Genomic DNA, 13,848 nt, shown 5'->3' with positions numbered 1-13,848 from the left:
TTTATTCTAGTTATTATTGATTCTTGGGGGATCATTTTGTTGTTGTTGTCTTTTGAGACAGAGTCTCGTTCTGTTGCCCAGGCTGGAGCGCGGTGGCACAATCTCAGCTGGGCTCACTGCAACCTCTGCCTCTTGGTTTCAAGCTATTTTCATGCCTCAGCTCCTGAGTGCCTGGGATTACAGGCATGTACCACCATGCCCAGCTAATTTTTTGTAATATTAGTAAAGATATGGTTTCGCTATTTCATCAAGGCTGGTTTCGAACTCCTGGCCTCAAGTGATCCGCCCACGTCAGCCTCCCAAAGTGTTGAAATTACAGACGGGAGCCACTGCACCCAGCCAGTTCCTTCTTTTTAAGTTTTTAGTAAGACTAAGTCTTCTGGTTAAACAGAGGAGCTATTATTTTCTTTTGTGGAAAAGGGCACTATTTTATTTTCATAAATTTAAAAGGCCTTTTGAGTCTGGCCTTCATTTCAAATAGGGGTGGAGTGAGGTGTGTCTGACTCTGTTTCCCACAATGGCTTGAGTTAGATTTTTTTGGGTTTCTTTGGTAGTTCCTTTGGCCACTGGACTGGAATCAAAAAATTTATAGCCATTTAAACATTTTAGGCCAGACAGCATGGAGGTAGACAGATACTCATTAGCCCTTAAGTAGGTAGTTGATGAGATCAGGAGATAGAGGCCACCCTGGCTAACATGGTGAAACCACATCACTACTAAAAATAAAAAAAATAGCTGGGCATGGTGGTATGTGCCTGTAGTCCCAGCTACTTGGGGAGGAGCCCAAAATGAGGTTATATATGTTAAAAAAAAAAAAAAAGGAAGTACATAGAATTATACTATATTGGGGGTAAACATTGCTTCCACGGAACTCTAAGACAAAACACTTTAGCATCAAGGCCACAACAACAGTCAGAACCGGAGGTGAAAAAGTCACAACAGCTGATGAAAAAGCAAAATGAGACAGCAATGATCGCAGGCCTTTTTAAAGGGAGAACAAGTTGAAAGCAGCAAAACACAAGGGCTGAATATCTAAGACACGAATCTCAGAAGTTTTAAAAGAAACTTGTTATCATATCAAAGGCAAAATTTTCTGTTTTACTTTTTTTTTTCTTTTTTTGAGATAGAGTCTCGCTCTGTCACCCAGGCTGGAGTGTGGTGGTACGATCTTGGCTCACCACGACCTCCACCTCCCGGGTTTCAGCCATTCTCCTGCCTCAGCCTCCCGAGTAGCTAGGATTATAGGTACATACCACTGTGCCTGGCTAATTTTTGTATTTTTAGTAGAGACGGGGTTTTACCATGTTGGCCAGTCTGGTCTTGAACTCCTGACCCCAAATGATCCACCCGCCTTGGCCTCCCAAAGTGCTGGGATTACGGGCATGAGCCACTGCACCTGGCTTCAAAAACAAAATTTTCTATAATGTAGCAAATCAATAATTTAAGAAAACCCAGTTTCAACATGCAGACCACTTTCTAGAAAGTGATTGGGCCATCACTGTTCTTGTCTCAGATTTCCACTTCTTGCATAGGAAGTGTAAGAAGAGGTAGCAAGACATTATGAAACAAAAATAATAAGCGTTAGTGCACAAACTATGACTAAAACACTATTTTTATTTTTTATTTTTTAAATTTTTATTTATTGTTAATATTTTTTGAGACAGGATGTCACTCTTTTACCCAGGCTAGAGAGCAGTGGTGCGATCTCAGCTCACTGCAACCTTCGCCTCCTGGGTTCAAGCAATTCTCGTGCCTCAGTCTCCCAAGTAGCTGGGATTACAGGCATGTACCACCAGATCCAGCTCATTTTTTTTGAATTTTTAGTAGAGACAGGTTAAACCATGTTGGTCAGGTTGGTCTTGAACTCCTGACCTCAAATGATCCACCCACCTTGGCCTCCCAAAGTGCTGAGATTACAGGCATGAGCCACCATGTCTGGCCTTAAAGCAGCATTTTTATTAAATAAAGTGTAGAAGAAAAAGCATAAATAAAGTGACAAAAAGAAAACAAAATGCTGTTATGGAAAATGATACCTTCAGGGGAGGAAACAAGACAGGGCAAACGAAGATTCCCATAGGGTGAGGCTCCAATCCACAGTCCTCAGACGAATGTCAATGCTGAAAACCCGGGAGCATCCAGGGAGTGGCCAACAATACCAAATGCTGAATACCCAGAGTACCCGAGTATCAGCCTAGGAGTGTCCCCACACCAAATACCAGGAAGCCCTGGAATATCCAGGGGCTGATGAGTGCAGGAAATCCTGGAGCCTCAGTGGGGTGGCCAACAGTGAGCCCCAAAGGCCTGTTTGTGGCCATAGAACAATGTGACTCTGGCTTCTTAGAGTCAACAGGAGAATTCTTACAACCAAGCGTCCTGCCTTAAACAATTGCACAAACATAATTAGCAGGGAGCCAAAGCCAAAACTGCAAAGCAAACACATCTATCGGGGCAGAAAATAAGATAAAATGACTGATGGATAAATAAAATGGCATTCGAGGAAAAATGATTAAGGGAAGGAACAACGAGGATGTCATCAGGTGTGCTATGGGGGACTTCAAATGGACTATCTAGCCCAAGGCCTGATTCCCTGGATCATCTGATATAGGGCAGCTGGGCAGAGGGGACCCTTACAGGTGTGCAGGAGCCAAAATGGTGCCAAGCAGTCTCTAACGTGGGGCCTGCGTGAAGATCTCTCCAGGCTCCCTGGCTTGGGTGGGTTGGGCTCCCGCGGGGAAACTGGTGCATGGAGCGGCCGCCCTGCATGAAGCAGTGGCTCTGTGGCCACTTGCCCATCCGCTGGGCTCCACCACCTGTCAGGAAAGATGACGGCTCTTAAAATAGCCTTTGGCTATTGTTAACAGCTCTGCAATGCTAGCAATTCTCTAGCTTTGATGGCTGTAGCGCTGATCACCGTCTCGCCCTCTCTCACTTGTCGCTGTCTTGCCATTTCTCCAACAGCACCAATAAGCCATGGTTCTCTCACATCAAACCTTCTTACTGCACCAATTTTGCCAAGAAGGTTTGCTGTGCACTGGTCTCCAACTTACCCAAATTGGATGAGACACAACATCCATGCACAACCAGTTACATGAAGTGGATTACTACTTACAGAGTCAGCAAGAGAGAGCAGAAAGCTGCCGGGGCCTGATTGACTCTAGACCATGCATACCCCACAAGGACTGCAGCTGAGGGACCCTGGAATGCAGCCCACTCTGGGTTTTATGTCTTAGAATCACATGACACACTGGGCTAGAATGTTGAAGAAATTCCTGTTTCTATTAGGGACAGAAATGGAACCCAGGTTGTTCTGGAAAATAATGCCCTTTCTCAGAATATTACAGTTCCAGAACATTCTATAGTTATTCCAGAAAACTACAAGCAAGAAAGAGAAGAGGACTGGGTTGATTCAAGACAGAATGGAAACAGTTTTGCAAATAACATAGTGAAATCACAACTTAGTAATCTTTTTGTGACTGGCTCATTTCACTTAGCGTAATGTCCCCTAGTTACATCCATGTTGCAGCATGTGTCAGAATTTCCTTTTTTAGAGCTAAATAATATGCTATTGTATGTATATACCACATTTGGGTTACCAGTTCCCTCCGTTGTGAACATTTGAGTTGCTTCTACCTTCTGGTTATTGTGAATAATTTGATTCTGAGTGGTATACAAATATCTTCTCATGTTAATGTCTTCAATTACTTGGGTATATGTCCAAAAGTGGAATTGCTGAATTATATATTATTTCTATTATTAATTCTTTGAGGAATCGCCATATGGTTTCCCACAGCAGGTAAACCATTTACATCACCACGACAGTGTCCGCAGGAGCTCCATTTCCCTAAATTCTCACCAAGACTGGTCATTTTCTGTTGGAAAAAAAGAATCATAATAGGTGTGAAGAGGGTTTTGTTTTTATTTTTCTAAGGATTAACAATATTAAGGATCTTTTCCTGTGCTAGTTATCTAATTATCTTCAAAGAATGTTGTTCAGAGAAATGTTGATTCATGTACTTTTCTCATTTTTAATCAGGTTTCTATTTTAATATTGACATGTAGGACTTACTTTATATAGTGGATATTATTATCCTGTTATCAGATATATGATTTACAAATTTTTCTTCTAGTCCACCAATTTTTCTTCTAGTCCACGTTTTCACTGTGTTGATTATGACTTTTGATGCACATTTTAAATTTTATGTAGTCCAATTTATCTTCTTTTCTACTTTTGCCTGTATTTTGGTGTTAAAGGTGTTAGTATTCAAATGTCTATAAATACTGAGTTACTATGCAGAGAAGGTCACTCTAGACCATCTCTTTGATAATGGAGCTAAGAGTTTTGCACTCTCTCATTTTGTACTAGGGGACAGTGCAGCTACGTGAGAACTCAGTGGCTTTCCCGAGCTTATTTGTCTTGCATTTTTGGTGACATGGATTGTTGTTCACACTGGCTTCCTCTGGTAGGTCCACCTGGGAAGCATTATATTTAGCGAGAAAAAAGGAGGCTGTGAATGATGTCACTGTAAACTGTGTATATTCCCTGTTGCAAATGTCAAATCCATGAAGCATAAAAGGATTTACTGGAGGATATTAAATTCCTTGCAAAGTGTTGAAAAGCCTTAAGGAACAGGATCCAAGCAAAGCCTCTAGAACAATTTCAAGAATGGCATTGCAGGCACAGGCTGGGGAGGAGCTCCTGCTGCCTGAGACTCCACATTCAAGGTGTGTCCTACAGAAAAGAGAGCAGCTCTTCTCACTACTGCCCCCAGAAGGACAGCAGCTCTGCTCTCAACTACTAGAGAGCTGACCCCTCTCTCTGCAGACCTGCCTGTGTTAACGACATCTTCATTTCAGTCTCATGTAGATTCATCTGTTTTCACAGGTACAAGGGTTATTTCTGCCCAAGTCCACCCTGTGGCTTTCTATCATAAATACACATCTTTCTACACTTGAATTTCCAGGCATTACTAGTATCAACAGCAACATGCTACAATCTAATATAAAGATTTCCTTTACAAAGAGCATCATGATACCCACATAACATTGTGCTCCCCAAAATGTGGGGGAAACTCCAATGTGTTCAGCCCAACACCTTCTAGGAAAAAAGGATCTTCTCTCATGAGTTATTAATGTGTCTACTTATTTTTTAATTTTTGGCCTAAATTGTAATGGTGGCTAAAAATATCTCTTTGAATTTTTTTTAAAGAAAGGGTGTATAGAAAGGATTAAATTACTTAAAATACATATATGCATGACACATTTAGTTATTGACCTCGGCTTCTTTCATATTTATTTTATTCTCTAGCTTCTGGCAACGCTTTCTCTATGGTAGAGTCTGGAAAGGCTACTCCTCATGTCCTTGGCTTCCTAAGTCAGAGATGTGGGGAAGAATGCCCGTCGGCTGTGTTACTACAGAATGCTTTTGGGCTGAGATGAGGGAGGAGAAGTGCCTGATCTCACTCAAATGTGCTCACTTTCCTGGTCTGGGTCACAGTCAGGCAGCACCGTCCTGTGGGCACACTTAACTTGCCATGTTTCTATCAAAATGAGGGTATCCTTCTTGACTGTGGAAAACATGGGACAGGGAGAGGATCAAGGAATAGCAAAAGCAGTACTTGGAGTTGCCTGAGCTGCCACCCTGGTTTCCCCAAATGTTTTTTATCCATTAATTCATGATAATAAACACCTTTCTGCCTAACCAGCCATAATTGCTTTTCTTAAATCCAAATGATTCAGTGATAAAACTAAAGAGAAAAAATAAATACACTTTTCAGCGTTTAAGCTGACCAGGAGGCTGTCCCTGGTGTTTACCCCTCCATATCCCACTACGTGTTTCATCTTCCCTTTGCTTCACTGGGGATCCAAGTGCAGGGAATTCTTCACATGACTGTGATCTCTAGAACTTCATCCTGATGACTGTTGAAATCTTCTCTGAGTTTTACCAGTGGAAATGGCAATAAATGGAAACATTCCAGAAGGTCCCCTAGGGTTCGTATTTTCTGTACTTTCTCTCTAAAATATGTAAAATTAATTATATTTGCTCTTGCTTTATATGGGCTAGATATATGGCCCCAGCACACACCCTAATGCCCTGTGTTGGCCACTTATCCAGTATTGTATTAAGTCTAAATGGTCACATGCTTATCCTATCATTTCTTCCAATTTCATGGAATAATTGCCTTTTTTCCTTTTTATTAGGAACCATCAACCAGAAAACCACAGCCCTGAGTAAATAGAAATAGAGTATTTCAAGCTGTTTAGTTGGCATAACGGTGATGAGTCTACAGCTCATTTTCAAGGTATAAATATTCTGCTTATGGGAGTAACAGCACCAATCACATAGTTAGTGTTTCAGAGCCTCCACCACATCTGACAGCATAGCAATTCAACAGCACAAGGGTTTATGTGCCAGCTTTTCTTGACTAATAATGGGTTTTTCCCTGTCTATAGGGAAAGCTGCACCTGTGCACATGACAAGAGCATGAGCTACCCTTTCTTCACTTTTTTTGAGGTAAATAAGTTGCTTGATCCAAAGCCATATTATGGAAGAATTTCCTGACTGTGATGAAAGCACTTGGAAAATCTTCAAATAATATTTTTGCAGAAACATAACCAAAAGGAAAGGCAAATTCATACTTGGGAAAATAACCAGTGCCCTCCTCATTTTACATGACGTCCTTTTGTATCACCTGACCCCAGCTTTTAGTCTGAGCCCTCATGTGTGGTACAATGTTAGGGGTTCAGGAGGGGTCATTCTTCTTGGTAAATTAGGTGATCAGAAGAGCCAGTAGTCCTGTAAGTCTCAGTAAGTTGAAATTCATATTATTGAGTCCCCACAGGGACCTCCATAACATTGGTTCATGATACTCCCTGGGAAAGCTGGGAAAGGTGACTGACTGAGGTCTATGTGTTGAATCATCCTCATTGTTAAAAATCCCCTGCTCATTAACAGCATTTTGATTAATTTTCACTGGGAAAGCATTTTTTTTTCCACTTTGGCTCATATTTGAAACGTCTAGTCATAGCTCATCCAGAATGGCTTTGTCTGCAATCATCCTGTTGCATTTCTTTTAAGGCCTGATGATCTGTCAAAACCAACAGCCAATATTATTGCATTGCTGTTATGTTGGGAAAAGTTAAGTGTTGGGAGAAGCTGAGACAGGGGTTGCATGTCTGACATAATGTAAAAGAGTCTTGGAACATGTCTGGGATCCAGGGTCTAAAAGCCCTCATGGCCTTTGGAACACCAAGCTCTGTGCCAAAGGTTGGAAGGCTACCCTGACGCACCATAATCTAAGCCCAGGGCATAAAATCCCTTGTGGCTTGGACAGAATCTGGGGCTCATGGCTCTGGAATGTGTCTACACTTGCTGGTTCCTTGCTACTTGCTCTCCCAGGATGGATTGTATCTTTAGTTAAGAGAACCTGCTCTCCATTATCTCAAGTTGCCGAGCAAATGCTAAACTGTTACAGTTGTAAATCATGTGCTTAATACCATGCGGCCTTTTGACCTTCACATTCTCACCACCTGTTTCTTTGTTGGATTACCAGTAAATACCATGAGCTCCCAGAGCTCACAGCCTTTGCAGCCTCCATACACTAGAGATGGCCCCTGGTGCCCACCTTTCTCTCTCAAACTGTCTTTTCTCAATCCTTTGACTCTGCCAGACTTTGTCACCCCCATGACCTGGTGCTGGGTCTGATCACCCCAACACTGTTATCGTTGCAATGTGATCATCAGATGTAACCTTGCAGTTTACTCATTGTTATCATTTTTACATTTCTAGGGCTTCCTTGACAATGGCACTGATGTGACTCCATCCAGCATCCATTGCTGTGAGAACTCTATTTGGCATATCATCACTGTGGGCATGAACATAACGGAGGCTTTCATAGGATGCAATGGTTGATATTCAACATTAGTCAAAATTTGTTCTAGTCATACCCTTGGAGCTCCACTGTGTTGGGAAAATATTTTAGGTAGGGACTAGCGTTTGGTAGAATTTTAAAAATAAAGGCTACAAAGAAATTTTCTATAGCAAGAGTAAGAACTATATGTGGTCCAGAATACCATTATTTTATGGAATGTTATAAAAAATTTTAAATGTATTTAATTTAGAGAAGAATTTTATAAATATGTTTATAGTACATATATGATAGAATAAATGTACTTAAACATGAATACTATATATATTTGTAGCCAACATTTTATCAAAAAATATGTTCACATCTATGTATCATATATATGTATGCATGCTTTTCCATAAATAAGGTAAATTTTAATTTTTTACTGAAATACGAGTTTTAATTTTGTCTTTAATTTTCTCTTAATAACTTCAAAATTTGATTACTGAATAGTCACATTTATACCACCAGCTTAAGGAAAAATACATGTGTGTACATATAGGTAGAGGTGTAAATACTGTATCAGTAAGCTTTTGTGAATTAATGATTGGTAACTGGTTAAATACACAACTCAGTGGTTGATAACAGTAAACATTTGTTAGCATGCTCATGGATGCTCATGTTCACAATCATCTGGCTGATCAAGGAAGGGCTCAGCTGAGTGGTTCCTCTGCAGGGTACCAAGCTCATCTTCAGCCTATAGATATCAATTGTCTGAGGACAAGACTGAACAGCAGTGACTACACATGACAAAAGATTCTTGTGACAGGTCAGACAGGTCACAGGAGTGAACAACATTCAAAACCAAATTCACAGTTGAAGTTAAGTTTGATAATTTCTAACATAGCTTCAGATATGTAAAATATATTCTTTTATTTCAGTGAGTACAAATTTTCAAGAAAATGTGTAATCCATTTAATTATAGAGGCTATAATCATTCCATGGACAAATAATCATGTTTTCATCCTTTACAATCTTGAAAATATTTGCAAATGTAAATTTGCTTTAATAAGAAAATAAAGCTGGATATGTTTTCGACATGTGGCTTTAAATATAATCTTTCAAAATGGCCGCATTGGGGGAAAAATCATTTTAACTTATGTAAATATCCTTGTTTGCCTCTCTTGTGTCCTATAGAGTTGCCCGATAAGAGGTCCTCCCATGAGATTTGGAAGTCAGAAAAGGATGACTCAATATTCTCCATTGGTACCTAAGACAGACACAGGGACAGAGATGAAGACTGCAGAAACACCTGGAAAGATGCTGTTGGAAGTTGGGAGCAGCAGCATCCCTACTCCTAAGCTTCCAGAGAGGACTGAGGACCACATAGTTAGATAGCCCATACTTCAAGGGCAGATACATTCTGTTTTCTGAGGGAGCACCAGAGAATCCTGCTTCTAATATCAACTTTCCTCACTACTATATCCTTGGCTTTGAAAAGTGGTAGTGTGAAAGTTAATTGTAGTAATTAGGTTATTCTTGTCATACCCAAGGGAACCAAGAAACCAGGAGGGAAAGGCACTCAGGGTGCAAAACATTGTTTCTAGAATGCAATTGAAATAGGGCCTATTATCACATGGAACTAATGATTACTGTTTTTTGAAGAAACATAGAAATTGACTCCCCCTGTCTTAAAACTCAAGAAAGTTATAATTGTCTTATCTGAGATCTTTTCTCAGGAAACCAACCATCAGTCCTCCCAGATACTATCAAGGAGCTGAAACTTACATATCACCAAATCAGGACAGTGAGGCATCAGAACCTTCAACCATTATGATTGCCTAACTGACCTCCTGCTTCCTGTTGACCAAATTATCTTCCTCATGCCTTGCTAATTCCTGTTTTCCCACATTTCTTCCTGGCTATATATACCCCTAATTTTAGTAGTTCAGGGAGATATATTTGTAAATGGTGTCCCATCTCCTTGGCTGCAGCAACTGATTAAAGCCTGTTCCTTGGTAATACTTGTTGTCTTAGTGACTGTTTTTTTGTGTGCGGAGCTGCAGGATCTACACTGAATCCCTGGCATTTCAGTAACAAAGTTATCTGCAAGCTTCATTGCTTTGGCTTATTGTAAGCTGAAACCAAATTTACCCACAACTTCTGAGATAACTTGATATAATTCTAGGATTCACTTTGTCCAGCATTGCTTACCAGTCTGAGATTGCCAGCTCCCAACCCTTACTAGTGCCAATGAACTTTCTCAAAGAGCAATAGCTAACATTTTCCCTTTTTCATAAAACTCTATCCTTCTCTTTGTTCTTACAACATATTGAAGTCCATTGAGTTTTGCTACTGCAGGATCTGGCCAACAGCCCGCAATGCAGTGGGGCTTTCTCTTCATTCCCAGGCAGATCAGTAGGTCAAGAAATAATAGACACACACAAGATAGTGAAAGCTGGGTACAGGGAGGTCACCGCCTTCTAGTCCCACAGTTCCAACAATGCACTGGATATGCTAGCATTTATTATTAAGTTTAGTGAGGGTGGGGGGGTAGGTTAGTGAGGGATTTAGGGTCATTTGATTATGAGGTGAGATGGTCACATAGGGATGAAGTAATCCTTTAATGTAACATCTGTATGCAGAAGTACAGTATACAGAGATAAGAATTGACAATATAGTGTGTGCATCAGTCATTTCTAACAGAGCCTTAAAACAGGAACAGCAGTAACAGTTGCAGCAAAAGCTGGTTACAAACAATTCATAGAAACAGGACTTGAAGTTTAATTTCTAACAGAGCCTTAAAACAGAAACACAGTCTTTCCATGACCTATGATTAGCAAGATATTAATCAGCAGTAACAGTTGCAGCAAAAGCTGATTACAAACAATTCATAGAAGCAGGACGTGAAGTTAGACAACAGGTTAGAGCAGAAATTCTCGGAAGGGAGTATGCCTTAACCCTAAAAAGGCCTAGAAGAGCCGCAGCAAGATGAGGGCGTTTATAGCCCTATCTTATGGACAGGTGCCCCGCATGCGTCCGTTTATACGCTCCCCACGAGGGTCGCATTCCATTCCCAGAGCTGTGAACATTTGCTTTTCTGGGATAGGAATCTTGGTGATGTGAAACCTCCCTGACTGCACATCCATTCATAGGCTCTCTGCAGGGAAAAGTATATCACGCTCTGTTGGCTCATTCTGGCAGTCCAACCCAGCATTATCTTTACACAATCCTGTGTGCAATTTTGTATTTACAGTAATCAGGAGCATTTCATCTTTTATTCAGCAGCAATAGTTTCAGGGGGTCTCCCTACATTTTCCTATATGCTCCATTTGACAAATATTTCTTTGCACATAAAACATGAAATTTAGAGATTCATCTCTACATTTCATTTAGACTTCAGTAGTTTACTCTACTTCTCTGTATTAAGACAATTCCTGCTTAGAATATCTATAGTCACTTCTTCTGTGCTATATGAATTCCAACTGAAGCCATAAACTAGACTCCTCAGGTGTCATGATCTGTCTTTATTAAATCAGGAGAAGCATCGCTATGTCCGCGCAGGTGGGGTTGAGAAAGAGAAAATAATTAGGGTGCAGAGGTGACTTCATATCCCCCTCTACCAACACCATCAGAGTGTGGCTGCATCTGAGGAACAATCCCAGCTAATGGAGGCAACAGGAGGAGCAGCTGGAGCAGCCCAGCCTCACACATCTGCTTCCCTGGGGGTTTATGTTCGGGTGTGTAACACTGTGGGAAGGGCACTGCTAAACTGTTGACAGTAATAAGTTGCAAAATCTTCAGGCTGCAGGCTGCTGATGGTGAGAGTGAATTCTGTCCCAGATCCACTGCCGCTGAACCTTGATGGGACCCCACTTTGCAAACCGGATGCCTTATAGAGCAGGAGTTTAGGGGCTTTCTCTGGTTTCTGATGATACCAGGCTAACCAGCTGCTGATACCCTGACTGGCTCTGCAAGAGATGGTGACTCTGTCTCCTACCGATGCAGACAGGGAGGAAGGAGACTGGGTCATCTGGATGTCACATCTGGCACCTGAGATTGGAAATACAAACACAAATATTCATACTATTAATCATATTATAGGAAGACTTCCCTGAATAGCCAGGCAGTACTGAGCACACTGGGCTGAGGAAACTGCTAGTGTTCTCCTTCCTTACCTGGGAGCCAGAGCAGCAGGAGCCCCAGGAGCTGAGTGGGGACCCTCATGTCCATGCTGTGTCCTGACAGGGTCTGACTCCTGCATGAAGCGTGTCCAGCCTATTAATAAATCTTCAGGGCAGGAGGCTGTATTCTGAGAACATGCAAATGAGCTGGGGAAGGGTCAGGCTGAGCACAGCTGCAGGGCTGGCTCATGTCATTAACTCAGTACCATCTCAGTGTCCCCAGGTGTTCCAGGTAAGACCAGGGTAGCACAAATTTTTCTGCAGAGAATGTGTTTCTACTGGGGACTATTTTGTTATGAAAAACATGTTTTAGGTATTTTTTTGACAATGTTAAATATTCCTCAGGAGTCGATGGAGCAATGAATTTCATTGGTGTATTGGGAGTATTTAGGAGAGTATTCTTGTTTGTAGGAAACACATAGTAAAATGTTAGATAGTAGGATTCTCAGCTCTTCAAAAGACTCTCATTAGATACCGGTTAGGGAAGAGGGTAATTTGTCCTATACTTGCAACATTTCTGTGAGTTTAACATTGTTCCTTTCTAGAAAAATTAAAAATAAAATTTATTGACATGATGCTATGTATATTTGTAAGTATTAGGTAATGGTGTTATGCCTTTGTTCTTACTAGCATTAGATCAAGCAATTTACTACAGATACATGGATGATACCATGTTTTCTCAATGCATGCAGCACTCACAGATCCACCGTTATTAAGAGCTACAGGTCTCTTTAATACCTAGAGACTAAATAGGCTGCACCTTATTCTTGTTTTTTGGCACCTTCAGAGTCTACATTCTTTTCTGCCATTGAGTATTATTTCCCAAAGTTCATCTCTGTTAGTGAGGGTAACCACTGCATGGAGCCTGTCCCTGCCATGGACCATGAATGCCACTATCCTCTTTTACTTTTTATCAGTGATTGGGATATCATCCTGACCCAGACACCAGCGACCCTGTTAACATCTTTAGGAAAGAGACACTGAATCTCTTATCAAGCAATTGCCTATGTACATGGAGAGATCAGTTGGATCCAGATGAAATTGGACAGGGATTTTCACTCATTATATCTAATATCTCTAATGTGCCCAAAAATGTCCCAGCCTGGCTCAGTAGCAGGGGAAGTGGCTCCAACTACATCAGCAGCAGTGGGCTGCATCCTAGGACTGTACACAATTTTACTGATGCCTGACTAGGGGAGCCAAATCACAGTGAAGTTGCCTGTGCACAAACCTTTCTGCTGCTTTGTAAGCAGGCTGAATTGTAAGGGAACTTGCTTATATTTGGAGAAAGGAAGAAATCTCCACTTGTCCTCTAAATGTTTGCTGAAAATGAACTGACAAAAGAAAGATTAATAAGAGAAAAGGAAAACAAAATTCATTTAAAATGCAGTGGGATATCATAGCAGGGTGATTACCCAGATAACTCAATGAGATCCAGTTGTTCATATTTCCTTTCTAGGGAAGAGGGAATTGGGAAGTATGGGCAACCTGGAGAGAACAGATGAGACTAAAAGTGCCTCCTCAAAAGAGCAGGTAATAGTCTGTCTGGATAAAGCATCAACTTCCAGTCTCTTCTATTTTAGATTCCTCTTCTGTGTTAATCTTCCCTGATATAAAAATTCTCAGGAAGAATTTTCTTGACAATTGGTTTACTTCTGGAGAATCTGCTTTTAGGCAGATAAGGGATATTTAGGAAAAGCCTTTTTGTGCATTTGCTGCTTTCTAAATGCCTTTGGTTTTACATAATCATTATATCAATGCAGCATAGTTTGAGATGTTATTTTCTGGATTCCTTTACTTGCAACCCACCTGCCAAGATG

The 13,848-nt window shown here is 41.0% G+C and overlaps 1 protein-coding gene across 14 annotated transcripts in view; it reads right to left on the bottom strand.

Moving 5' to 3' along the window:
• Positions 1 to 13,848, bottom strand: part of LOC701504 (immunoglobulin kappa light chain) — a 676,887-nt gene that overhangs the window by 376,461 nt on the left and 286,578 nt on the right. Inside the window, exon 1 of one of the 14 annotated variants that reach the window (XM_077959027.1) lies at positions 12,023 to 12,098. The exons of the other annotated variants lie outside the window; for them this stretch is intronic. Coding sequence (XP_077815153.1) covers positions 12,023 to 12,077 — 55 coding nt within the window. The 5' untranslated portion in view covers positions 12,078 to 12,098. Of the gene's footprint in view, positions 1 to 12,022; positions 12,099 to 13,848 lie in introns of those variants that run through there. 14 annotated transcript variants of the gene reach the window in all.

Source organism: Macaca mulatta, chromosome 13, assembly GCF_049350105.2.
Source record: "Macaca mulatta isolate MMU2019108-1 chromosome 13, T2T-MMU8v2.0, whole genome shotgun sequence".
NCBI classification, from domain to species: domain Eukaryota; kingdom Metazoa; phylum Chordata; class Mammalia; order Primates; family Cercopithecidae; genus Macaca; species Macaca mulatta.
This window is presented reverse-complemented; position numbering and strand designations above follow the sequence as displayed.